Genomic DNA, 27,155 nt, shown 5'->3' on the forward strand with positions numbered 1-27,155 from the left:
CACGTACTGTGTCCCAGGGTCTGCCATTCACCAGGCCTGCTTGGGGTTAGCGGCTTCATACAAAAAGCTGTGATTGTTTCTCTTTAATCTCCTCCAAGTGACTTTCCCACCTCCCTCAATAACAGGTTTTTCTTTTAGTTGTAGTCTATAGTTAATAATAGTTTGCATTTCAAAGTTTGTTTGGCTGTCATAATTTTTATATTTTATACTTGGAAGAAAACAACCCTGATTAAGAAGGATGGCCCATTTACATCAGCCAAAAGCAGAATTAAAAGTGGTAATTTAAGTTGAACAAGACACATACAGTTTATTTCTGTCATTTGTCACAATCCCTTTTGTAATTTTTGTTGATGTTAAAAACAGGTGTGTTGTGATATAATTCACATGCCATACAGTTCATCTATTTAAAGCATGTAAGTCAGTGGTTTTAGTATATTCTCAGAGTTGTGCAACCATCACCACTCTCAATTTTAGAACATTTTCTTTACCTCAGAAAGAAACCACAAACTCTTTAGCTATTACACTCTGTCCCTCCAACCCCTGCAGCCCTAAGCCATCGCTAATCTACATTCTCTCTATATATATTTGACTCTTCTGGGCATTTTATACAAACAGAATTATACAATATGTGGTCTGTGACTGGTTTCTTTTACTTAGCATAATGTTTTTCAGGTTCATCCATGTTATAACGTGAGTCAGCATTTCACGCCTTTTAATGTTCAAATATTCCATTGTTTGGATGTGCCATTTTATTTATTTATTTATTTATTTATTAAAGGTTTTATTCATTTATTTGTCAGAGAGAGAGAGAGCACAGGCAGGGGGAGCGGTAGGCAGAGGGAGAAGCAGGCTCCCTGTGGAGCAGGGAGCCCAGTGCAGGACTCTATCCCAGGACCCTGGGATCATCACCTGAGCTGAAGGCAGACACTTAACCAGCTGAGCTACCCAGGCGCCCCTGATGTGCCATCTTTAAAAACATACACTTAATGAAGATCTTTTTCGTCATCTGTGAGAAGGCTATAATGTGTGAATTTTTCACATGGCAGGTAGTTACGTGTTATAACTTGAAGAGGAACATTTAAAGTACTTTTCTGTATGGTATTTGAAAAAGGCCCTTCTGTCTTATAGTCACTGCATTATCCCTATAGGATAGATGACTGATAACTGTCATTACTTCATCACATTCAAAAGTGGGCAAATTCCAGTGAAAGACTGGTTCACGAGACATATTTTTTCTAAATGAAGGATAAATGATATATCATGCTTTCATTAGAAGAGTACATGGTACTTTTTTTACATTAAAATGTTTAATGGTGGTAAATTTTACACAGCATTAAAATACACCATTTTAACCCTTTCTAAGTTCAGTAACATTAGGTACATTCACACTGTTTTGCTGCCTACCGTCACCATCATCCATCTCTAGAACTCTTTTCATCTTGCAAAACGAACTCAGTGCTGATTAAACAATAAGTCCCCATTCCCTCCATCCTCCACTCTCCAGCCCTGGCAACCAACATTCTACTTTCTCTCTCTATGAGTTTGACTATTCTGGGTACCTCGTATAAGTGAAACCATCCAGTATTTATCCTTTTCTGATTGGCTTACCTCATTTAACATTTTGTCCTTGATGTTTGTGCATGTCATAGCATGTGTCAGAATTTCCTGCCTTTTTAAGCCAGAATAATATTCTATTGTAAGTATAGACCACATTTTATTTATCTGTTCATCTGTTGATGGGCACTCGGATTGCTTCTTCCCTTTGGCTGCTGTGAATAATGCTGCTACGAATATGAGTATACAGCTATCTCTTGAGACCGTGCTTTCCATTCTTTGGGGGTTATGCCCAGAAGTAGAATTGCTGGAGCATAGGGTAATTCTATTTTTCATGTTTTGAGGCACCACCATACTGTTTTCCTTGCGACAGCAGTACTTTTTAAGAAAAGCATTATATCCCACTGTGATATGATTATGTTGAGATGAAAGGCCTTTTATATGCACTATATAGGAGCATGGTTTTAGTTGTTCAATTTTGAGTGATTATCTGATGGGATGAGTCCCAAAGAAATATACATGGGGGGGGTCACAAGATTCTTTCCATTTGATTGAGCTCATCACCATTTTCTCTTAAGTGTTTTTCTGGTTTGGGCTATACTTATATTTTTAAATTTGGTCATAATACTTCAAGTAGTAAACTGTACCCAGAGATATGTTTAACTTAACTGTAAAAATTGGGACCATAAGGTTTTTAGAGCACATCTTCTAAAAGATGCCTCCATTCTCTGTTTATACCTGTAGTTCCTTTGTGCTCTGGGAACTTGCTGACATTTTTGGAGTAACTTGTTCAAACCCTCTATGCCTTTAGATGAATAGGATAGCTTTGAATATTTTTGTTGTCAGCTTGGGATTATCAGGAATCAGATGTAGCCCCAGAGCCTGGAAATGATTTGTGGGCTCTAATCTGTTCTAGTTTTCAAATGTTGAACCATTGTTTCCTGGAATAAAAGCCACTTGGTCATGGTATATTATTCTTGATATATGTTGATAGATTTCAGTTTGATAATATTTTTTGTTGAGGATTTTTACATGTATATTTATGAGGGTATTGATCTATAGTCTTATTGTTATGTCTTTGTTAGGTTTTGATTTTAGGATTATGTCTGCCTCATCACATGAGTTGGGAAGCATTCTTTCCTCTTCTATTTTTTAAGAGTTTTTTAAGATTGCTATTAATTCTAACTTGACTGTCTGATGGAGTTTACCAGTGAAATCATCTGGCCCTAGAGTTTTCTCTGTAGAAAACCCTTTGACAACAGTGTGCATTTTTAAAACAAATACAGAGCTGTCCAGATTTTTGTTTTTCCTTAGTTAGTTTTGGTAAGTTATGTTTTTAAAGGCGTTTTCCCGTTTCATCTAACTAGTTGAATTTATTGGCATAGAGTTGTTGGTAATATTCCCTTGTTAACCTTTTAACATCCCTAGGGCCTTTCACGAAAGCCACATGTTGATTCTTGGTGGACAGACACTTACTATACCATTATTTTATCTAGCTGGGATAGATGTTTTTCTGGACAAATCTCATTGCTGTACTCATTGTTCTAGAACCATTATTTTGCCCTTTCTCTCAGATTCTCACAGGGTAAAGTAGGATTTTTCCATCTTTAAAATTACTATTTTACCATTTTATTCAGAATATTCAAGACCTTTATTAACAAATCCTCCTGAAAATTTAACTGTGTGAGTGCACACACACAAAGGAAAGGAAAGGTTTCTTTAAAATTTATTGTTTCTACTGTTCTTTCACACTTTGTTTTGCCTTTCATTGGGAGCAGTGCAGGAACCTGAGAAAAACTAGTATGTATGTTCTCGATTTGTGTTGTCCAATACTATAGCCACTAGGTACATGTAACTACAGAGTCCTTGAAAGGTGGCTAGTCCAAATTGAGATGTACTGTAAGTGTAAAGTACTCACTGGGTTTCAAAGATTCGTATGAACAAAAAGTATTTTACATGTCACAGTAGTTTTGTGTAATGATTACATGTTGATAATGTATTGGATGTATCAGATTAAATGAAATATATTATTAAAATTATATTGTTTCATTTAACTCTTAAAAAATGTGGCTGTTAGAAAAATTAAAATTACATATGTGGCTTGCATTATGTTTCCGTTGGATAGCACTGTTCTAGATGTTATAAAATGAATTGCTCTTCTGATCAGTCTCCCTTAAAGCAAACTATTGAGTGAACCCAGATTTATCTTAATTTGCACACATGGATATGTTATTCAGAAAGTGATGCTATAGACTTTTTGTAAACAGGTTTTAAAAAACTTTTTATTATAGAACCTTTCAAATCTGTGTAAAAGAGAGAATAGGGTAATGGATCCCTGTGTACCCATCATCCAGCTTCAACAGTTACCAGCTCTTGGTTGATCTTGTTTCCTCTTCACCTCCATCCATCCACTCCTTGTCCCTCCTCCCCAGATTGCTTGGAAGCTAACAGAAATATCTTTTTAAATGCCACAGAAGAAATAATTATTTTTTTTATAGTTGACATGCAATATTATATTCATTTCAGGTGTACAACATAGTGATTCGACAGTTCCATACATTATGAAATGCTTACCACGATAAGTGTGGTCACCATCTGTCACTATACAAAGTGATTATACCATTGAACGTAATCCCTATGCTGTACTTTTCATCCCTGTGACTTATTGATTGTATAACTGGAAGTTTGTACCTTTTTTACCCATCCCCTTACTCCCCTCCCCTCTGGCAACTACCAGTTTGTTCTCTGTATTTGAGTCTATTTCTGTTTTTTGTTTATTTAAATAATTATCGAAAGTGCTAACTCTTTTTGTAAAATGAATGACCATCTCCTCATTTATCATGGCTTTAAATTTGGGTCTTGGTATTCTTAAATGGTTTTCTTAAATGGAAGTATATCAGTTTATATATAAATAAAAGATTGTTGACCTTTACAAAAGGGTAGCAAAATGTGCTTTTGGTGTATCATTAGTTTTTTTTTTGGTGTATCATTAGTTTTAATATTTATTTTATTTGGTTGTCCATGATGTCCATTTCATTTGTCTAAAAATCAAACAAAACCCCTCTTCCTTTTGGAAAAAATTTTTGCAAGCAGTTTAATAATACAATATTATAGTAATACAGGATTGTCCTTAAGTTTAGATCTTAATTATCATTTTCTTTTAAATAAGGTTTCTTTATACTTGTTTAAAGAACTGCCTTTGTATCTCTGGCGACCGTCTGCCTCTGAGAGAGCTGTGATTCGGGATTGGTTATTGAATTACAACCTGGCAATGGTGAAGAATAAATTGGCCTGTGTTATTCTAGAAGGACTCAATTGGGGATTTGGTGAACAGGTATGTGTTAAAACCATTCTTTAGAAACTGGCGGTTCTATACACATCAGTTTTAAAGAAATATTTTCTCGAAACATAAACATTTCCAGTTATCATTTGCAAGGTCTGCAAATTCTATCAGCTGTGTCAGAGTTTAGGATCTTTTCTTTAATTCTGTTTTGCAGAGTGACCATCCTTTACGTGAAGATAAATTGTTCCACAGTGAAACTTCTCTTTTTCCTAAGACCGTTTGTATCTGTTGTGTTATCTCTAGCTGTTTACTGCAGTTCCTCCTGCTTGCCCCTCCTGACTCTTGTCTCCTCCTGCATTTTGTCTCCTCCTGCATTTTATCTCGCTTGTCACTGCCACATTTGTCTCCTAAAACACTGTGCATCGGCTAAGAGCCGGTACTCTAAGCAGGCTGCATGCCTGGGTTCTGTTCCCAGCTCTGCCACCTTCTGGCTGCATGACCCCGAATGCATCTGAACTCTCAGGGCTTCATTTGGTCATCCGTCAGCATTGATATTAACATGCTTGCCTTGTAGGGTTGTTGTAAGGATTCAGCGAGTTAGGACGTGCAGAACATTTAGGACAATTCTTGGTGCACATTAAGTACTCGGTGGTAGTTTTTGTTAATAATAGTTTATTAATAGCTTTATTAATAATAGCTTATTATTATTGAGAGTTTGCTACCTATCATATGTCTCTCTCCAAAGATGCCATGTCAATGATTTTGACTGTTAAAACTTTCATTCCTCTTGGGGCGCCTGGGTGGTTCAGTTGTTAAGCATCTGCCTTTGGCTCAGGTCATGATCCCAGGGTCCTGGGACCTAGCCCCACATCGGGCTCCCTGCTCCGCGGGAAGCCTGCTTCTCCCTCCCCCACTCCCCCTGCTTGTGTTCCCTCTCTCGCTGTGTCTCTCTCTGTCAAATAAATAAATAAAATCTTAAAAAAACAAAAAACTTTCCTTCTTCTTTACCCTAGACCTTATTAGTTAGCTCCTAGATCAAATGTTTTGATATTATACAGGGAAAATGGGAGAGAACTCAGCCCTCTCTGTCTGTCGACTTTTATTCTCAGCAAATCATTTAGTCCTCCTAGCCGTCTTGTGAGGTTTGCATGAACTTGACCCCTGTTGTACAGATGAGAAAACTGGAACCGGGCAGCTTTTCTCCCCAGGTGTCCCTATCCACCTGGGTCTGCCCCTGGTGGGGCAGCTCCATTTGGAGCTTCTCCCACTCCAGTGCTGGTGGATGAGAGCTATAGGGGGCTGATTTCCATCTTCACGTTCTCTGATTGTGAGTAGAACCCCCCTCCCCTCAGCCCTTCCTCTCCCAGCTGGCTGTGTGAAGACTTCCCTGTGAGAGTCTCCATGATCCTTCATTAGTTAGGAAAGTCATCTTCCGTTAAAGGATTAAGAAATGTATTTCTTCAGGTTGCAAAGGAAGATTGGATGGGAAATTCGATAGGCAACTTCAAGCTCCTGAAGGAATATTTTATCTGTGTTGTTATCTTTTTTTTAAGGTTTTATTATTTAGTTATTTATTTAGAGAGTGCACACGTGTGTGACCGGTGGGGGGGCGCGGTGCGGGGCAGTGGATAGAGGGAGAGGGAGAGACAACCTGAAGCAGAGACCCTGAGATCATGACTTGAGCCGAAATCAAGAGTAAGACGCTTAACCGACTGAACCACCTGGGTGCCCCTGTGGTTGTTGAGTATCTTCTATATTTTCACTGATGATAATGAAAGGGAATATAGACTTAATTTATTAAATATTTTCCTGTTTAATAAGTGAACAATTTCCCAGCTTGTGGCAATGCCCTTAAAGTTGTAACCCAAGGACTTTATAGAGCTTCTAGGGTGGGGGTAGGGGAGTTACATTCAAAGATATACCTGGGGTCCAAGATGAGTCAGGTTCAAACCTATCTAAGTGCAATTTATGGTTCTTTAAGATTTCAGGGTTTTTTCCTGTTGTCATTTTATAACTTAATTGTTAGGGGATGTAATTTTTGGAATGCTTAAGTTCTACATCCAAGATCCTTTTTTACTGTTTTTCCTAGTCTTTTTGTTCAAGGGCATGTTAAAAAAAAAAAATCAAGATGGCTTTTTTGTGATTATTTTTCTCTTTGAAAGGGTACCCTTCATCTGGATCAAGCAGTCCATGCTGAAGTGGCTTTAATGATTCTTGAAGCGTACCAGAAATTCCTTGCACAGAAGCCGTATGCCGGGCTTCTTTCTGAAAGTATGAAGCAGGTATTTCCTTTTCTTCTAATACTGAGATCATCTTTATTGTAAGTGGCCTGGGTGGATAAAGTTACAGTATTTACCCTTAGATTGCCTAAGACCATTTCTGGCAATTTAAGATCCTGAAATTGAATTCTGTGGTTGGATAAAGATTTTTCTTTGAGAAGTAGCTTACGTATGACAGTTTCAGTGTTGTGGAATTCAGTGGAAGCTGGAGCTGGCGTGTCCTGGCTCAGGAGAACGGACTGAATTTTCAGGAGCTTTGCAAACCAGATTGTTAACCTGTTGGTAGCTTGCAACTGACCATGGTGGGAGTTTTTACACTACCAAAATTGACAAACCCTGTAAATGATCTCCCACGCTCCAGCTGGTTGTTAAAACTTACTTATCATCACACCATTTGTTGTATATCAACCTTTGTATTATTGCTTCTTTGCTTGCACTGACTCAGATCAGGTTCACAAAGTGACTAGCAAGTAAGCAGAAGTGGTAATTCTGAGAAATTGTTTTAATTGAGTGCTGCAAACATTTGAGTACTGGTAAGTAGTATATCCTCTCTTTTGAGGATGTTGTCGATCACAGAAGGAAATGGGCGGGTGAGCTTACTGATTTAATTTGTATGTGACTAATTGTGGTTTTAAAATAAATAATTGTTTTAGGTTTCATATTTGGCCAGTATTGTTCGATATGGAGAGACACCTGAGACCTCATTTAATCAGTGGGCCTGGAACTTGATCTTGAGGTTAAAACTGCACAAAAATGATTCTGGAATACAGCAGAATTGTCCAACTGTTCCCTTCTCCAGCACTGTGCCTGACATGACAGAGTCACCCACGTTTCATCCTCTCTTGAAGGCTGTTAAGGCGGGCATGCCCATCGGCTGTTATCTGGCTTTAGCTATGACCACCGTGGGCCACAGGTACAGTGTGGGCTGAGCCGCTAGGGTTGCTGAACCTCAGTCAGTGATTCTAGATCTCATTTTTCACACCCCAAGGTCTGAGGCCTCCATCAAACCTATCTAAGGGTGATCAGGACCAAATCATAAGCCTTATTAATGGTTTCTCCAGGGGAAATGCTGCCCAAATTCATGTAAGACAGATTTGTACCTCGTACATTATGGAGAGAGTATATCTGTGCCCCAGAGTGGAATGTTCATGTCAGCAGTAGGTGTTTTCTCTTTCTTGGAATAGAGATCACATAAAAAGAATTGGTCATCTGTATTGAATTTTGTTTCAAGTGATGGCAGCCCAACTCAGGCTTCTCCACTAAAGGGCTAAATCTGCCCAGGGGAAGGAAATGCCTGATCAGGTCACATGCCTCTCTGGCATGAGCCCAGAGCTGTCTCTGTTTCTTCCACTGGAGCATTTGCCACACTGTGTTGTAGTTGTCTGTTCAGTCTTCTCAGGGATCGTCTGTGAGGTCCTAACCTCAGGAACCATGTTTGTTTTGTGTTACCATTTCATCCCTAGTGCTGACAGCTCTAGCTCGTGCCGTAAGTAAATGAATGAGTTCCTGGTTGGTTAAAAATCGTTTTTTGTTTTTTTGGTTTTTTTTTTTTTTGGAAAAGATCATTTTCCTACGATGTATTAATTTTTTCTAGCCTGTCTGTTTTTCTAAAATCTCTTTCACCTACATGCTTTCTGGTTCTTGCATTTTAGACTCGCTGTAATACTTCTTTAGCATCCCAATGTCAACATCTTGTTTCGCATTACATAAATTTTCAGTGGGATGCTGGGTGTCCTATCAGCTATTTGTGTTCGGCCTTGTGCTCTGAAGTGGGAGAGATATGGAATTGTTAGTTAGCTGCCTTCAGGTTGTTGACAGTTTAGTGGAGCTGGTTGATAGAAAGTAGTGGGCAGCGCTAAAGATGTGATTGTGGGCCGGGTGAGGTTTGTAGAGCGGTGCTTCTCTGCCCTTGCTGCTCTTTGGAGTCCTGTTCGGAGTGATTCTAAAGCTACGGAGAAGAGGGTGAGAATCCAGATCTCATTGGTCTGGGGGCCAGTTCTCCAGATTATTCTGATGTACAGCCTGCATTGGGAACCACTCAAAAGTATGAGCAGAAGGAATTTCAAGGAAGGAAAGATCATGAGGGCAGGATACCTGCGTAGAGGAGCGAAGCTTTGGAGAGGAGTCTTAGGTAGAGAAGTCATCTGAGGCTAGAGGGCAGAGTGGTGACACTCACCCTCTCCAGGTGACTAGTGCCCCCAGTGTTGAAAATTCAGCCGCGGGCCTTGCCCTCCCCACCCCCTGCAGCACCTCTGCACTCCGAGCAGCACCCTTACTGTATTGCAGTGTGATGGTGTCTCGCTCTCCTTGTGCACTGCATGCTCCTTGAGGGCAGGGCATTGTCTTGTCATCTGTGTATCTCCACTCTCCACAACTTGGACTAGTAGGTGTTTAACTGCATGAACGCGGGAAGGAGCAGCAGGTGTCTGAGTGGGGGGGGCGGGTGAGGAAGCACTCCTGACCAAAGCCCGTGCTTCCCGTGAGTGAGCGGAGGTGACCAGGTAGGTGAGTAGGGCCCAAGTGTGTTGGACAGATTTGAAAGTCAGGTGAAAGAGGGTAGAACTGATCCACTAGGACGAGGAGAGATGTTACACAGGCGCTTTGGAAGGCACTCTTCGTTTTTTCCAGTAACCCAAGTGTCATTCGCTAGGTTGAGTTTCCTGTACCTCAGGTTCCTCATCTCTAAAATGGGAATAATGATAGTACTGGACTTACTTGTTGAGCCTTAAGTGTGTGATAATACTTTCAACTTGTTCAGCAAATGGCTGGCATGTGGATTCTGAGTGCTCTGAACTTAATCTTTCATGATTTCTCTCATGTCTTGTATTCGTTCTGGGACTGCACCTCTTTATTCGCTGCTACTACTATGGGTCTTCTCCAAACATAACTAGTTTGGTGCTGATTACTGAATCCCGAATGGGAGTGAAGGTGAGAATAAAGTGTTTCTCTTGCGGACTGAACTCCATCCACCATGGTCATCAGGGATGTATATATACTAGAAGTAACTTAAAACAATCTTACGAATGTGCCTGGGGTTGGGGACAGAGTATGCAGGGATATAAGTTGTACATGAATATAACATCACACAGAACAGAGAACAATAGTCAGAGAAATCACCCAGAATCTTTCTTACCCTAATGAAACATTGGGGTTTTTTTTCCTGTTTGTTTTTTATCCAGTATTTTTTCCTTTGATCTTTTTTAGAGTTATAACGTATGTATAATTTTGTATATCCTTTGTTTCTCATTCTAATATTATAAACATCTCCCTGTGGTATAATCTTTGCATCATTAATTTTATCTTTTGAAATGACTTTTACCCTAGAATTAAAGCAGTATAATCAAACTGTAGAAGTAGGAAGATGGGAGAAAGAGCCACTTCTACTTCTCCAGCACAGTGAACATTTTGGTGTGATAGCATACCTGTGTTTTTTCCCTTCTATATGATTCTTTTTTATTAGTTGTTGTAATCAAAAGTATAACATTTCATGTTTTTTTTTTTCTCCCCCCGGCATCAGTATAGTAGAACTTTTCCATGTTGCCCTTGGACATCGTATGCATTCTTTTTAAAGATTTTATTTATTTATTTTATTTTGGGGGGGGCAGGAGCAAAGGGGGAGTGAAGGAAAGAATCTTAGGGAGACTCTGCTGAGCACGGAGTCCCATGTGGGGCTTGATCTCATGACCCTGAGATTGTGACCTGAGCTGAAACTGAGAGCCAGATGCTTAACCAACTGAGCCACCCAGATGCCCCTCATATGCATTATTTTTAAATGATGGAATAATATTCTCACTGAATGGATTTTCCCAAAATTTACATATATCATTTCTGCCTCTGAGTTTGTGATTTTAAATAATTTTGAAAAGTACATCTTCACATGGATCGTCTGTCATATTTTTCTCCATATTTGAGATTATTTCTTAAAGATAGATTTTCTGAAGTGAATCAAAGAATAAATCAATTTTTATGCAAATTGGTTTCAGAAGAATTTTGCCAGTTTATACTAACAGCGTGAACTCACTTTTGAATCTTCCCTTTGCTCTAATACCTTGTGGAAATGCACAATGAGAACCCCATTGCTCTTAGAAGAAGCACCATTTGGGAAGCAAAATGGGGTAGTGGCCAGTGTTCTGGACTGGAAATTTGCAAACCTGGGTTCTGATTTTGGCCCTACACTGGGAAATTATGTGAATTTGGGCATGATACCTCACCGTTCTCATCTATAAAGTGAAAATACAGATGAATTGTTAAGTTCCTTTGTACTTCCCGAGTTCTGGTGCTGGTATTTCTTTGTGAAGTTTGGCTATGCACACCATGTGTTGGGGGCCTGAGATCATCTGGGTAGCAAGTAGGCTGATGGCTCATTGGAAGAACATCATTTTCTCGAATGCTCATTGCCTTTGTCTCTTTTTATAGCATTGAGAAGTTCTGTGCCGAAGGCATCTCACTGTTAGGAATTCTGGTCCAGTCGAGGCATTTGAGAACAGTGGTTCATGTCTTGGATAAGATCCTGCCTTTGTTCTACCCTTGCCAGTATTACCTTCTGAAGAACGAGCAGTAAGTAGGGTATAGCCCAGGGAGGACCAACCACTATATTTTTAAGTAAAATAGGGAATGATGTGATTCAATAGTGTATTTTTTATGAGGCAAAAAACTTCCTGCCTAGTTTAGAATGCAGGTTGATGAACAGTAACTCTTAAAATGATTCCAGTTTTATTTTCATGAAAGATGTTTCCCTTTCTCATTTAATTTTAGATTGCTTATAGCTTATTAGTATTTGAGAGAGTAGTTGTTTCCATGAAACTTGGGAGTAGTGCTTCTGACATTGAGCAGCAAATGGCTTTGCTATTGTAACATTAGTAAAACATACTGCTTTCCATTGTGTGTAGTATTACAAGCAGATAAGATATATAGGAAGGTGCTCATCACATGGGATACTCATAATCTTGCTGGGGAAACAAGACTTTTGAGGTAATTACAAAGTATTATTGGCAAGGCCATGCTGTAGTGTTATAGGTTGCATTTGCATATGGGTAAAAGTAAATGGGATTTATAGTAAAAGAAGGTAGCTGCTTGGGGAGGGAGGGAATTAAGAATGGAGTATTAATCAAGATTCTTAATTACACATGATAAAAATCCACACTGGTTGCACCAAGAAGGGGATATATTGGCTCATGTGATTGGGAAAAAGGCTGATGATAACATCAAGTAATTCTAAAGTGGTAGTTCTCAGCCAGGGGTAATTTTGACCCTCAGAGGACATTTGGTAATGTCTAGAGACGATTTGGGTTGTCACATCCTGGTGGGGGATGGGAGGCAGTGGGTGGTTGGGCAAGGGGGTGGTTGAGGGAGGTTTTGGGGGAGGCTTAATGGGTTAGGTGTATTTTAGATAGCGGGGAAGGATCAGGAAGTGTCTTCTGGGGAAAGGACATTGTAGATGAGATATTGGGAATGAGTAGGAGTTTGCCAGGTTAGGTGTGGGAGAGTGTTTCAGGCACCAGACCCAGAAGAAGCAGAGGAGACAGGAGAGAGGCGGGAGCCGGTACACCCAGGGAACTGAGGGCACTCCCTATTTGTGGTGGGATTCCCCGCCGCCCCCCACCGCGCCCAGTGCCCCTTACACCACCTTGTATGAAGTTGACAGCCAGTACCAGATTGTGGGATGATTTTTTTTTTTTTTAAACACTTGGCCAATTTTTTTTTTTTAAGATTTTATTTATTTATTAGAGAGAGAGAGAGAGCACAAGTAGGCAGGCAGGCAGGCAGAGGCAGAGGGAGAAGCAGGCTCCCCGCTGAGCAGGGAGCCCAATGTGGGGCTCGATCCCAGGACCCTGGGATCATGACCTGAGCCGAAGGCAGACGCTTAACCGACTGAGCCACCCAGGCGCCCTGATTTTTTTTTTTTTAAGATTTTTTTTTGTTATTTTAGAGAGAGGGTGAGAGAGGGAGAGAGAGAGAGAGAGGGCACACGAGAGGGGGGAGGGTCAGAGGGAGAAGCAGACTCCCCGCTGAGCAGGGAGCCCGATGCGGGACTCGATCCTGGGACTCCAGGATCATGACCTGAGCCGAAGGCAGTCAGTCGCTCAACCAACTGAGCCATCCAGGCGCCCGTGGGATGATTTTCTAAACATCTCTGCTTTTGTGAGAGTAGGGAGTGGGGAGGGATAAACGGGATGCTTGGGATATTTTTCCTCTAATGCTTTTTAACTTGTGTGTGTTTGTGTGCCTTGGATCTATCTGTTCACTGTACTTCTACAGGTAGATAGAATTCCTTTTAACCCACCTTAAATTAAAAAAGTTCATTTTTTCTGAAATTCTTGAAGAATTGTTGAAATCTCTAAAAGAGCTTTGGTCTACAAATGGGACCAGTTTAATATTTTTCTGTTTCTTCATAAGTAATTAGCCACTGGAAATTTTATTGACTTCTGATTAGAAGGTCAAGTGTGTTGTCCTGTGTTCTTGGCAGATTTCTGTCACACCTCCTCCTGTTCCTACACCTGGACAGTGGTGTCCCTCAGGGTGTCACACAGCAGGTCACCCACAAGGTGGCACAGCACCTGACAGGAGCCAGCCATGGGGACAACGTGAAGCTTCTCAACAGCATGATCCAGGTCAGGCCCCTAGGAAGCCCCTACATACGCACCGGCCCACCTTCCCGGTCAAGCACCCTGGTGTTAGCACAGCTGAGTGTTGGTCATTTCAAAGCACTTGGCAGCAGATTTGGGCTTTGTAGTGGAGGTTTTTATTTGTTGGTGTTTTAAAAATGGGAGGCTGACTCTTACCTCTACATCACCTGAGACCTTTCTCCATAGGCGCACATATCCAGAAGCACCCAGCCCAATGAAGTGGGCCCCGTTGCCGTGTTGGAGTTCTGGGTTCAGGCTCTGATAAGCCAGCATCTTTGGTACCGAGAACAAGCTGTCCTCTTCCTCCTGGACCAGTTGTGTAAAACAGCTTTTCAGCTGATGCAGGAAGACTGTGTGCAGAAATTACTTTACCAGCAACATAAGGTAAACCTGTTAGAGAATTTGTCTTTCAGTCATTGGCTAGATAGTGGCCTTCTCAGAACATTCCCCCAAGTGTACAGTTCCCAGTACTACTCTGGGGCCACTGCCTTTTTAAAGCTTGGTCTTGACGGTGCCTTATCTCAGGAACCATCGTCTCTGCTAGTGTAGACTCCAGGAAAGCCAAAGGAAAGGACCCCCCCCGGAGGAGCTTGCTCATCACATTTGGCTGTAACACGCTCCCTGTGACTATCATTGCTGGGGGGACTAATCGGTGAAATCCATGTCTTACCAGAACCTACCGTCGTAGGAAGATAATTGCTGATATTTTTGATAAGGTTTTTTTAAAGCCTCTTCTCTCTGCTGCACATCCTGTCCCTTGTGTAGAATGCTCTGGGTTACCACTGTGATCGGAGTCTGCTCTCTTCTTTGGTGAGCTGGATCGTGGCTGGCAACATCACTCCTTCCTTTGTGGAGGGCCTGGCCATGCCCACTCAGGTAGGAACGCCCCTGCGGCCCATTGGTAATCTTTGTGAACTTTTAATGTTGTTATCATCTATGCTGATACAGTGCTACCAGCTTTAAGTAGCGCCCCCCCTTACTATGTATTAGAATGCTTTCCCATGTAACCCTCCCAGTGGCCCTCTGCTGAGGTGGCGCTGTTGCCCTCCTGTTTCACAGAGGAGTTAACTGAGGTTTCATGGAGCCAAGTGGCTGGCTCGGGGTCAGACAGTTCGGGATCGGGCCTCGTGTGCCCGACGGCAGAGCCTGCCCAGTGGCATGTTTAAGAGCGGACGCTGGAGCCAGACCGCCCCGGGCCGAGTCTGCTCTTTGTCAGCCCTGTGCCTCGGGCAGCTTGCTTACCTCTCTGTCCTCAGTTCCCTCCGCTGTGGAATGGAGTAATGGTTGCACCTGCATGTAGTGCACTCAGCCCCGTGTTCAGTCCAGCCACACGGCGCGGACTCGGTGTTGGCTGCTCTTACCACCATGAGCAGCAGCGGCAGCTTTTCTTCATTCTTACCCCGTCTGACGTTGTGTGTCGGATCACGTCCCCGACTCATCACTTCCACCGGTGGTGACAGCCTTCAGCCTCCCAGCGGTCTTGCCGCCGCTCTTCCTCTTACCGCTCGTGAGCCAGCTGCGGCACACTCCTTGCTGTTACCCACGTGGGTCCCTGGTGTTTCCACCTCTCCGCCCCTGCCTCACCGGTCCTCTTGCCAGGCATGGCTTCGCGGCCATTCTCCATGCAGAGCCGTCTGTGGCATGCCCGCTCTGTGGCCCCGCGCTCCTTCCGCCAGCTTCCCACAGCACTTGACTCCTGATTCCGTGCTCAGCACCTCTCACTTCGCATTGTAGTTACTTAAACATTAGTCTCGTCTCCTCGAAGAAATGGAAAACTTGAGGGCAGAGCTCAGATCTGGCCCTCTTTCCTGTCCCTCGTGCCCTATGGAACCTGCCCAAGAAATAATTACTGTGTGAACAAACGTCTTCTTTTACTGAAGTGGCATTTCTGAAGGAATTTAGCATTTTTCAGTGATTTGTTTTATCTGAGTTTGTACCTGTGACAAGAACAGTGATAGTATAGTATAAGAACTCTGTTAATTTGGGGGAACCATAAATATTTGTTGATTGAGATATCTGGTAGAAGAGATGCACATTTGTAGAATGTCGGGATGATTTGGTCTGAGTGAGCTGCTCATTCCCCTCACTCTTACCTGCTGTCCTTGTAGGTCTGGTTCGCCTGGACAGTACTGAACGTGGAATCCATCTTTGAAGAAGACTCCCAGCTCCGTCGAGTTGTTGAAGGGGAATTGGTGATAAACTCTGCTTTTACCCCTGACCAAGCTCTGAAGGTGCAAAAAGCAGTTCTGCATTTGAGTGGGAGAAGGTGGTTTATTGATGGATTCAACTATAGCTTTTGAACTTCTGCATTTTCTTTCATTGTAAATGCTTGGAAAGCACAACATCCAAACCAGTGCTTAAAACTGTATAATTGAAGCGTATACTTCTTTTCCAGGCTTTATTTAGCATAAAGAGTCACAACCTGACGATTGAAGTCTGTGTTCATGTAGGGGTCGAGGGGTTTGCCCTCATTTTAAAACAATTTCCAGTGTGTGTCCTGTGCATCAGTCCCCTGGAGAGCTTGTTAAAAATCAGATCCCCAGACCCCAGCTTTTGAAATTCTGAGTTTCTAAGTCTGGAGTGGGAGCAGGAATTTGTTTTAAAAACTCCCTCCTGATCTTTAGGCTTATGGAGTGAGAAAAAGACTGGGATAAGGCTTTAGAATGAAAGACCTATTTTAGGGTTTCCTAATAGAGACTTGGATTTTGGGTTTCAGACCCTGTCAAGGAGTTTATTATTCTTGAAAGTTCTTTTCAAATCTGAGTTTTCAAGAGATTCATAACGTTTTACAGTAAAATTGACTTGATTTTCCTATCATTCTGCTCCCTCGCACTGTGGCGTTTTGTGCGCAAAGGCCTGGAAAGGCACGGAAATGAGATAAAATGTGTAAGACGCATTCCAGTCTGGGGGCCTATGAAATGTTTTGACAGAAAAAAAAAAAACCTGCCCCACATGTTTTGCTACCAAGCAGTAACCTTGTGTCAGGTAGTGGGTTGGAAAAGTAAGGTTTATAGGACTTTTTTTCTTACTGAATGAAAACAAAATGTTCAGTGTTTTATTTGGATCATTTAGAAAGAGCAGACTGTCTGGAACTGTGATCATATCATGGTTGCTCAAAGCCCCTCCTCTTTTGTAGAAAGCCCAGGCCCAGCTGAAGCTCCCCATCGTCCCATCCCTGCAGAGGCTGCTGATTTATCGTTGGGCCCACCAGGCCCTTGTCACACCTTCTGATCACCCTCTTCTGCCTCTCATTTGGCAGAAGTTCTTCCTCCTGTATCTTCACCGCCCAGGACCACAATATGGGTATGGTACCCAGTGTTGTTGTAGGTGTCTCTTGAACCTGTTCTTGACTTTGCACTCTGCTCTAATGCTCTGTGTTCTCACACTGTGGCCTGTGAGTTAGAACCATTCTTCAGCCTCTGGTTAAGAGTCTGCCTCTCTGTTTCACATTTATTAGACTAGACAGTTCTTGAGTTTAGGGTATCTTGTGGCAGCTCTCTCTTTACCATCCCCTATACCCACTGGGGTGAGGACAGCACCTGGAGCTGGGCAAGGTGTAGCATAGAGCCCTTGGAGCTGCAGAGGGAGAGAAACTGCCCCAAGCATGCTGCCCATGTGACTGTTGCAGGGGTCATCCAGGCGGACTTGTGCTGGCCAGAGGAGGTGTAGACAAAGGCCAGGCAGTGCCTGACAGCCCTTGGGCTGTGCCTGGGGGGGGTATCTAACATTTCCCCTGGGAATGAAGGGACTCTGGCCGCTGGAACTGCCCACTGTTACTGACCATGTTCTCCGGCTCCAGCTCAATTCCTAGCTCACCCTCACTCCCTTAACTCAGTCCTTCAGAACGTACAGATATTGGTTCTTGGGCTCTTCTCTTTTCTACCAGCTTGCAACTTCTTCTAGAGCAGAGACTGTCTGTATTCTGTACCGCTAAGTCATGATAATATCTTAAATTTGTGTAGCATTGCAATCTTTTTAAAACTGCTTTCATACACACCATCTTGTTGGAGCTTCATACCAACCGCCGAGGTAGAAATAACAGGTATTGATTTAATATGGTATAGTTATAGCCATTGAATTAACTGATTGCAGTTGTGTGCCACATAGAAAAAGCATCTTGTGTTGATCTTATGGTCTGTGCTTGTATTTTTTAAGGTTACCCATAGATGGTTGTATTGGAAGAAGGTTTTTTCAAAGCCCTGCTCATATCAGTTTGTTGAAAGAAATGAAGAGGCGCCTGACGGAGGTGGCTGACTTCCACCATGCTGCGAGCAAGGCCCTCCGTGTTCCAGCAGAGGGCAGTGAAGGGCCGCCTGCCAGCCAGGCTGGCACCCCCGGCTACCTGACTTCACCAGAGCTGCACACGGAGCTCGTGAGGTGGGGCATGGTTATTTAGCCCTCTGTGCTGTCATTGGCAGCACTGGGTACTCTGCTGGAGCAGCTATTTGTGCTACAGACTGCCAGATGTCATTCTCTCAACCCTGTTAGATTGAATAGGGAGGGTGGTTTGGCTAGGTTTGCATCTTGTAATGCTTCTTCTCTGTGTTCCACATGAGAAGGGAATTGGCAATTTGGATATAGCTCTGTCAAGTGCCTGGAGTCTGAATGGAAGGTCTTAAACTAGAGGGGCTGATGTCCTCTTCTGTTTCTCTGTGTAATAACAGAAACCAAAACAGTCGGTCACAGCAGGTAAACATCTAGTAAAGCCTGCTAAGAAACTTCTCTAAAGGAACTTGATGAGCAAGGCAGGGTTCTTTAAGCAAAGTCCATACACCTCTTGGAATCTCCCTGGGGTAGGGTAGGGTAGGGTCTAGTAATCACCCAAAACCACTTCTAAGGGTCACCTGGGTGGCTCAGTTGTTAAGCGTCTGCCTTCAGCTCAGGTCATGATCTCAGGGTCCTGGGATCGAGCCCCGCATCAGGCTCCCTGCTTGGCGGGAAGCCTTGCTTCTCCCTCTCCCACTCCCCCTGCTTGTGTTCCCTCTCTCGCTGTCTCTCTCTCTTTCAAATAAATAAATAAAATCTTAAAAAAAAAAAACCAAAAAAACCAAAAAATCGCTTCTAAAATCAGGCACAAAATGGATATCTCCCCAAAAGTTAAGAACTCTGAAGTAAGTGTGGTCCCTTTCACAATAGTCCTTTACCTTTCATTTATGCTTGCCATAAACCAGGTATTAGTCTTCTAAATAAGACTTAATAAAAATGGCTTCTAATAAGTAGCCCTGAATGCTGAATGTCTTGGTGAGGAAACCTGGGGTTTTGATCCAGCTCTGAGGCTTCAGGCTTGCTTGACCTGAAAGCCCTCCGGGCTGTCTTTCCACCTCTGGGATGATTTCTCCCCTTACCTTGCTTGCTTGAAGGAAAACTTACTTTTAGCCAGGTTTAAGCAGTGGGGAGGCTTAATCTTTGAACTTTAGATCAGCCAAGAAAGTTTGATGTGCCCTTCTGCCTCTTGTAAATCCCCCCTTCCTTTGGCATGTTGGTTAAGTAGCCATCTAACTGAATCAGGAGCTAGAAGAGAACTGCGCAATGGCCTCTTCCGTGTATGAGAGCCTCAGAGCCCTGTCTCTCTTCCTACACGGGCTGCCTCGGAGGTAAAGGAGGTACTTTTCCATGTTACTGAGCAAAGCCAAACCATGCCACCTCCCAGACCCCACCCAGCAGTTCGTGTGCCACAGACTCCTCTAGTCCTCCCTTTGCTGCAGACAGCTGCTTGGAATACTGGTGAGCTTAGCTAACTGGACTGTGTTCCTTGCAAAAACAAAGCAAATAAAAACCAAGGAAACATCATTAAATTAAAAAATAATTTTTTTTTACTGGAAAATGGAGATTTTTTTTTTTCTTTTTTTAGCCAGGCTTTGTTTTATTCCTTGTTAATGGGAACAAGGTATACACATACTTTGAGTTTTGTTTGTGATTCCTTGAAGCAGGAGGGTGTCATTGAGCCTAAAGCTGGCGGGTTCTTCTGCTGCGAAAGTTTAAGATGGCTTTTTTTTTTCTTTTTAAGATATTACTTATTTATTTGACACAGAGAGAGACAGCGAGAGAGGGAACACAAGCAGGGGGAGGGGGAGAGGGACAAGCAGGCTTCCCGCTGAGCAGGGGGCCCAATGCGGGGCTCGATCCCAAGACCCTGGGATCATGACCTGAGCCACAGGCAGACGCCTAACGACTGAGCCACCCAGCCGCCCCTTAGGTTTCCATTTTTTAAAAACCAATTATCATCTTGTCTTAGCTTTTTATAGTCATTTCAGTTTATTTATTCAGTTTATTATTCAGAGTCACCAGTTCTTTTGTGTTTACTCCTCAAGTGAGATGACTGAGACACCGTAAGTGCTTTAATTCCTGTTGGAATTTAAGCGGCACCACATTGTAAGGATTTGTGACCTTCCTCCCCTGCTGGCCCATGAGCTTCGTGGGCCTGCGGTGGTGGTTGGAAACATTTTAGGTATTATGTGCTTTTTACTTTTATGTAGTAGTGACAGTGTTCCTAGAGATGTGAGAAGCTTCATTTGCACATCTTTTTGTATTTTATATAATTCTGTCTTTTTTCTTTTAGGCTCTTCAATGTGTACATATTATGGCTGGAAGATGAGACTTTTCAGAAAGGAGATACCTATATCCCTTCTCTACCAAAGCATTACGATATTCACAGGCTAGCAAAAGTGATGCAGAATCAGCAGGTGAGACTATGGCAGTGTCTCTTTTAGCATACCTGACTGTAATCAAATAGATCACAGTCCTAATCTGATGTTAAAACCACTTATTGATATGGAAATGGGGTCACAGGCATGTTCCAGAGGTGCAGATGGGGTGTAACCACTGAGGAGGGCAGATGATGCCAGACAGGTGAACAGGGGTCAGGTTTCTAAGGGCCAAAAAAGCCTTTCCAGAGAATTTGGATTTTATTCTGAAGGGTTTGTTTGACGGACCCATGAAATGGCATGAGTGATTAGGTAAACGGATGAATTTAGAGTATGCTGGAGAAGGGTCAGCAGGGTCAGGAGGACTTTCGGGTTAGATGCACAGGTGGGAGTGATCTGCAGTAGTCGGATTGATTACATCCGCAAGGACACCCAGAGTTCTAGCTTGGGCAGCCAGAGATGCTGTCATGAAAGATCCAGAATACTGGAGGAGGAGGTGCCAGAGGGGCTTCAAGGAGAATGCTCTACCCAGGATTTGGGAGGGAGGGGATGCTAGAATTCAGGAATGGGGCAGGGCAGGAAATGTGGGTTTAACGGTAGTAGAGCGTTTAGATTTCGAAGAGGACTGAATGAAGCGGGAGCCCTGAGAAGTAACGACATTTAGGGCATAGAGAAATAAGGCTGAGAATACAGGGCCAGAGAAACAGGAAACATAAATAGGCAGTCATGGTGTCCTGAAATCCTTTGAGTCAGTTCCATGTTCATCTCTTCTTTATTCTCCACATGCCAAGGCCTTACCTAAGAATTTGCGTGTAGTAGATGTCTGGTCAGTGTTTTTAAAAATTAGTCCTACCTTCTTGGTTCTCTGATATTTATCTTGGTTCCCCAGTATCGACAGAATTAACAGCTTTCTTTCTTTTTTTTTTTAAAGTCTTTGCCATTTGATTTTATAGCTCCACTCTTTTTTTTTTTAAGGATTTTATTTATTTGTTTGACAGAGAGAGAGAACAGCAGGGGGAGCAGCAGAGGGAGAGGGAGAAGCAGGCTCTCTACCGAGCAGGGAGCTCGATGCGGGGCTTGATCCCAGGACCCTGGGATCATGATGTGGGCTGAAGGCAGATGCTTAACCAACTGAGCCACCCAGGTGCCCCTATAGCTCCACTTTTTGATCTGTAGTTCACATTTAGAGTTGTTCTGTCTTTTTGTGGTTTCTGAGACATCTCTGCTTGCCTATTGTTAATTCTTAGTATTCTCAGTCGTTAGCCTCTGTCAGCAGTTATTCAGCACAGAGGCAGAGAAGGTGACATTAACGATCCCACTTAAAGGAGCCGTGTATACACAGTAGGGGGTGCTGGTACAGCACCTCCAGCAGTTGTTAGGGGCTTCTGGGATTTAGGCTTGTGACCGAGATGACTTTGGAGTTTCTCTTCTGAGTCTGGAATGCCTCATGCAGTGGTTTGGAAGTCTTGATTTAGGACTACATGGCAGTGTGCTCATTGAGAAACCAGAGACATTTGTAGGTTTAGAGGAATTCTTTAAACACTTAAAACCAGAAAAATAAATTGTTCACAAAGCGATAGTTCATAGTCCATATCTGATCAGCCGTTACTACTGTTTGATACAGTTTTTAGTGTTCATGGAGAGCTGGCACTTCTTTTCATTGAAGATGGTCTCCCGTTCTGATATGTATTGATCACCAAAGTGAAGTAGGTGTAGTTCAAAATATGCAAGACAGTTCATTGGAATGTGGGAAGAGAATACTGAAACTTCTGTTTTTTTCTCATTTTATCTGTTATTTATTTTATCTTTCTTAATAGAAAAAATTTGATCATACAGAAAAATGGAATAGTGCAACACACATGCCTTCTCCTCCCTCTGCCTGCTGGGTACCGGGTGTCGAATTTTATCTATAGGCTGTCCACTCCCTTCACCCATGTTACTGTGGAACTAATCCTAGAAAGCATTTGGTGCATGTAGATTTCAAAAGATGAGGGTTAAAAAAGTATTCTAACCCAATAGCATTTATATCTGAAAAATATTAACAGCAGTTTCTTAATATCAAATATCTAAGTGTTCCGGTTTCTGGTTACCTCATAAATGTGATAAAAGTTTTATTTTCATTTTTATAGTTTGAGTCAGGATCCTCATTTTGTGACTGGTTGATAGCTCTTTAAATCTGTTTAATCTTCTGGTCCTCTCCTTATTCCTTTTCTTCCCCTCGCAGTTTGTCTGTTGAAGAAACTGGATAGTTTGTCCATACAGTTTCCCCACAGTCTGGATTTTATAGATTTTATCTTTGTTAGTGTGGTTTAGTATGTTTCTCTGTCCCCTGTATTTCCTGTAGAGTGGTATTGGGACCAAGGGCCTGATCTAATCCAGAGTCAACGATTTTCCAATATATTTGTTATTTATCTCTTTAAAATTTCTGACTTTTACTCATGTTTTATAATTTACTAGCTCAGTACTATGTGTATGTAATTTATAAATGTACAGTTGGGACTGTTAAGATTATTTTTTCTGATCTTGGTACATAATCAAACACCTGCTAAGATTGTTAGTGTCCATTCTGTCTGTGTGTCTGTGTGTGTGTGTGTGTGTGTGTGTGTGTGTGTGTGTGTGTATTTTAAAGATTTATTTATTTGAGAGAGGGAGCACAAATGCGTGGGAGTTGGGGGAGGGACGGAGGGAGAGAATCTTCAAGCAGACTCCCCGCTGAGCACGGAGCCTAATGCAGGGTGAGATCTCAGACCCATGAGATCATGACTGGAGCTGAAACTAAGAGTCAGGTGCTTAACTGACTGAGCCACCCAGGCGCCCCTGTTAGCGTCCATTTTAAACGTGATTCATCCTAATACTGGAGAACTTGGTATGGACCACCTCGTGCCAAACCTTACTGGCCTACTTTTTAGTTAAATATATGAATATGTGATTCATCCGTGAAAGTTAATGCCCTGTGGTTCAATTCTAGGATCTATGGATGGAGTATTTGAACATGGAGCGCATACATTATGAGTTCCAGGAAACCGTTAGTCTGTGGACGCAGGCCACACTGGAATCCCATTCTCCGCCCTGCAGCTTGTCGGTGCAGCTGGACGTCACTGATCCTTTGTTGGGTGAGCGAATGAGCATCAGCCCCCTCGAGGGAATGAATGCGTGAGGGAATGAATGATTGAATCTGAGCCATTGAGGGTTAAGGGTTACACAGTGTATTCCTCCAGTGAGAATTGCTTTTTAGGGGTTCATTGTTAACCTGTCTACAACTTAGGATTAGGTTCGGCTGTGAGGGAGAGAAAACTCCAACAAAACAGTAATGGCTTAAATAAGATACTTACTTCTTCTGTAAAAGAAGTTGGAGGCAGGGCGCCTGGGAGGCTCAGTTGGTTAAGTGACTGCCTTCAGCTCAGGTCATGATCCCTGAGTCTTGGGATCGAGTCCCAGGGAGTCTGCTTCTCCTTCTCACCCTACCTCCTCTTGTGCTCGTGCTCTCTGTCTCTCTCTGTTTCAAATAAAATCTTTAAAAAAAAAGAAGAAGAAGTTGGAGGCAGGCAGTTAGGCAGTAGCTTTATGGCCTAAAATGCTGCTTGAGAGAAACTTGCACAAAGTTAGGAGTCTTTTCCAGTGGTGAATATCCAACTTTGTTACATTCTGTGCAGAGTAGTTGTTCTAGTGGAAAAACCCCGGCTATATAGGTCGATCCCTCACTTGACCTGTTTGGAATGTTAAATTCCATCTGTTTGGGGTGCAAACAATACAGGTCTTTTTATGCCAAGTAAAATCCTGGCTATTAAGTTGTCTTAAATTTTCTTAAGAATAGAAAATGGAATGCTACATTTGGAATGAAGTTGGAAATTCATAGTAATCCCTTAAGTATTTGTTGACCTGACTTACTGATTGAAATTTCCTTGACCTCTCCTATCCCCTGTTATCTTACTTTTGAAAAGAATCAGGTCGGTGGCAGCATTTTTCTTCATGTTCCTCAGTCCCCACCTGCTATATGATATATGTCCAGTGCAGTACAGAGAGAGGATGGGAAGATAGTAATTTACTGGGTAGCTGTGTGTGGTCAGCTCTGTACTAAGTGTAGAAATAAAAACACTGAAATTGGATTCACCAATATGGGATCACATGCGATCGAGTACAAAGTTGGATGGATAAATTTGCCTTTACTTTCTTATATGGCACCTGATTTCTTATTTGGACTCTATTATTGAGTTAATGAGTAAGTGAATAAATGAATGCATGACAATATAATTATGTAATATAAGTACTGTAGTAGTTTGTGCCCATGTCTTTGTTTATTTTATACTAGTCTCAGCCCTCCTGTTCAAACTTTGGCCCAATTTAAGATTTTTCAGTCTGTCATATTCCTTAACACCCATTTTTTTTTCCTCCTCTTCCTATGAGGTTTATCTGGATGATTACATTAAACTCTCTCTCTTTTTTTTTTAAATTTTATTTATTGAGAGAGACACAGTGTGAGAGGGAACACAAGCAGGGGGAGTGGGAGAGGGAGAAGCAGGCTCCCCGCTGAGCCAGAAGCCTGGTACGGGGCTCGATTCCAGGACCCTGGGATCATGACCTGAGCCGAAGGCAGATGCTTAACCGACTGAGCCACCCAGGCACCCCGCATTAAACTCTTAATGGGACTACCTGCCCCTTCCCCCAATCCATTGTCTGGTGATAGCTACCATCTTTCTCAGGCTTGTTGAGAGCTGTTCACTAGATCCCCTTTACACTGGTACCAAGTCCAGGCACTTTAGCATGTCACGTAAGGCTGTCTAGGGTAATAATTTAAGATCACGAGCTTTAGCTCTTAAGCTGTCATTAAGGCTTTTTGGATAGGAATTCTGTTTAATCATACCATGTGCTTGTGAGCTCCTAGCTCCTGGTAGAATATTAGTTAGCGGGTGGGGGCTCCCTCAAAACTTGTAAGTAACGGAAGATAATGATTTTATTCATTTAGGCCTCTGATGGTTTATGTAACTGTTCTATAGATCTTCAGCATTCTTCTCGAAGGTAACAGGCCAAGGCTTTGCACCCACTTAGTATGTTACTACCTAGTGGTAGCCATTGCTTGGTAAGTAGGACTTAATTTTCTTTCAGCTAAAGAAAGGGTTTTAAGTAACTTGCGGAAGCATGAGGCTCCCCAGCCTCCCCTTGACCTGCACCCAGTGAGGCCTCCTGTGCCAGTCATTTCCTCAGCCGTCCTCCTGAGTCAGAAGGACTCCACCCAGCTGGTGCGCACGGACCTGAATCTGTTGCAGCAGCAGGCCAGGTAAGACCATGAGACCGCCAGGGCCGTGCCTTTGTGTGCACTGCTGTGACAGCTTGGATGATTGCATACCTCGAAGGGCTTCCTCATCAGCCACCTCTCCATGAGGGTAATTTGACCAGGCTGGCCCAGTCAGTTAACCTCAGCTAACCAAGTTGTGACAAGTCTCTTAATTTTACATTGAAATGATGTGGTGCTTACATGGACGATGAATTTTACATTTCCTGTGGTGGCATTTCTGAGTGTCAGCAGTGCCAGCCAAGAGTTTCTTAAGCTTCTCCTGAGGAGACTTTCTGATCTTGGAAAGATGGTGTTAAAAGGGTATCCAGTGAGATTTGCTTTCTTTTGTCACTGCTTTGCTCCCTAACTCTTCATGTTCTTTAACAAATTGCCACGGGCGCTTGATCAGAGTGTGGGAAAGTCATTTAGTGCTCAGAGTTGAAGTAGATACAGAAGGATCAACTCTTGAAGGTTTGATTCTTGCTTGCTGTCTTGTGAGACGGAGTGTGTGTGGAGTGAGTCTGTTTTATAAAGTAAAAGAGTCTGATCTTCGCAAAGACCATGGGAATCTCTTACTGGCTTTTGTTTCCTTGGCTGTTTTTGGTCCAGGCATTTATTGTGTGTGTGTGTGTGTGTGTGTGTGTGCGCGCGCGTGCTCACCCCTGGCCCCACTAGTGCATGCGTACACACACATGTAACAGTATCGACACCCATGTAAAAAGTTAGCTTCCTCCATCTTTGACAGTTCGGTTTGAGTTGCTAATACCTAAGAAATCACTGGTGCTTAGAAGTAAGGTACCCCTTTAGGAATGCTTTAATCACGATGAAATTCTCATTTGGTCTTGTATATTGGGTCTATGTAAAAAACATTATTAATGTAATACAGATTTTAAATGAAGCTTTGTTCCTGGCTAAAAAGTCATCCCACTTTTCCTTCTTAACTTTCTTATCAAGGAAAAGAGAGGATTTACACACACCTTTGGTCTTTTGTTCCTGTAGAATACTAGGTCTTGTTGCTCTCTAGTGTAGGCTAGGGGTAACCGGAAGCCTTTATCACTTACCATGAAACCTTTCCTAAGCTGTTCTTCTACCTCTTGATGATGTTTTCCAGAACTGCAGCTCTTCGAGAATCCCAGCAGGTTGCCCTGGAGAGTGAGCTGTTGGACACAATGCCCAAACAGTACGTGAATAGGGAAGAACAGACCACACTGCATTTGGAGTGTAGAGGCAGTAGCGGTAAGAAATGCCAAGGACCAGCTGTTGTCACAGTTCAGGTAAGATTGTGGAAGCTTCTTCATGATTCACCAGATTTTTAATTGAGTCCCTAATATTGGCATATTGTTGAGAGAGACAGCAAGAAATTCATAGCACATGATTCACATCCCAAAACATGTAATAGTTTTGCGGGGAGGGGGATGACGGCCCACACGGAGCTAATCGTGTATTTCTGTAAGTGCTGATGTGTCCTGCAAGACAGAAATTCACAGAAAAGCAGTT

At 42.6% G+C, this 27,155-nt stretch overlaps 1 protein-coding gene across 2 annotated transcripts in view; it reads left to right on the forward strand.

Moving 5' to 3' along the window:
• The window catches only part of EPG5 (ectopic P-granules 5 autophagy tethering factor), a 105,407-nt gene that overhangs the window by 33,969 nt on the left and 44,283 nt on the right, over positions 1-27,155 (forward strand). For both annotated transcript variants that reach the window (XM_025886859.2, XM_025886861.2), the window contains exons 14-27: positions 4,724-4,888; positions 7,000-7,119; positions 7,770-8,029; positions 11,533-11,673; positions 13,583-13,727; positions 13,929-14,126; positions 14,508-14,618; positions 15,851-15,973; positions 16,879-17,045; positions 17,898-18,119; positions 20,302-20,425; positions 23,355-23,499; positions 25,490-25,661; positions 26,770-26,932. In XM_025886859.2, coding sequence (XP_025742644.2) covers positions 4,724-4,888; positions 7,000-7,119; positions 7,770-8,029; positions 11,533-11,673; positions 13,583-13,727; positions 13,929-14,126; positions 14,508-14,618; positions 15,851-15,973; positions 16,879-17,045; positions 17,898-18,119; positions 20,302-20,425; positions 23,355-23,499; positions 25,490-25,661; positions 26,770-26,932 — 2,256 coding nt within the window. The remainder of the gene's footprint in view (positions 1-4,723; positions 4,889-6,999; positions 7,120-7,769; positions 8,030-11,532; positions 11,674-13,582; positions 13,728-13,928; positions 14,127-14,507; positions 14,619-15,850; positions 15,974-16,878; positions 17,046-17,897; positions 18,120-20,301; positions 20,426-23,354; positions 23,500-25,489; positions 25,662-26,769; positions 26,933-27,155) is intronic.

The sequence above is a fragment of the Callorhinus ursinus genome, unplaced genomic scaffold (assembly GCF_003265705.2).
Source record: "Callorhinus ursinus isolate GAN/ISIS: 27379988/994484 unplaced genomic scaffold, GSC_fseal_2.0 scaffold11, whole genome shotgun sequence".
Taxonomy (NCBI): domain Eukaryota; kingdom Metazoa; phylum Chordata; class Mammalia; order Carnivora; family Otariidae; genus Callorhinus; species Callorhinus ursinus.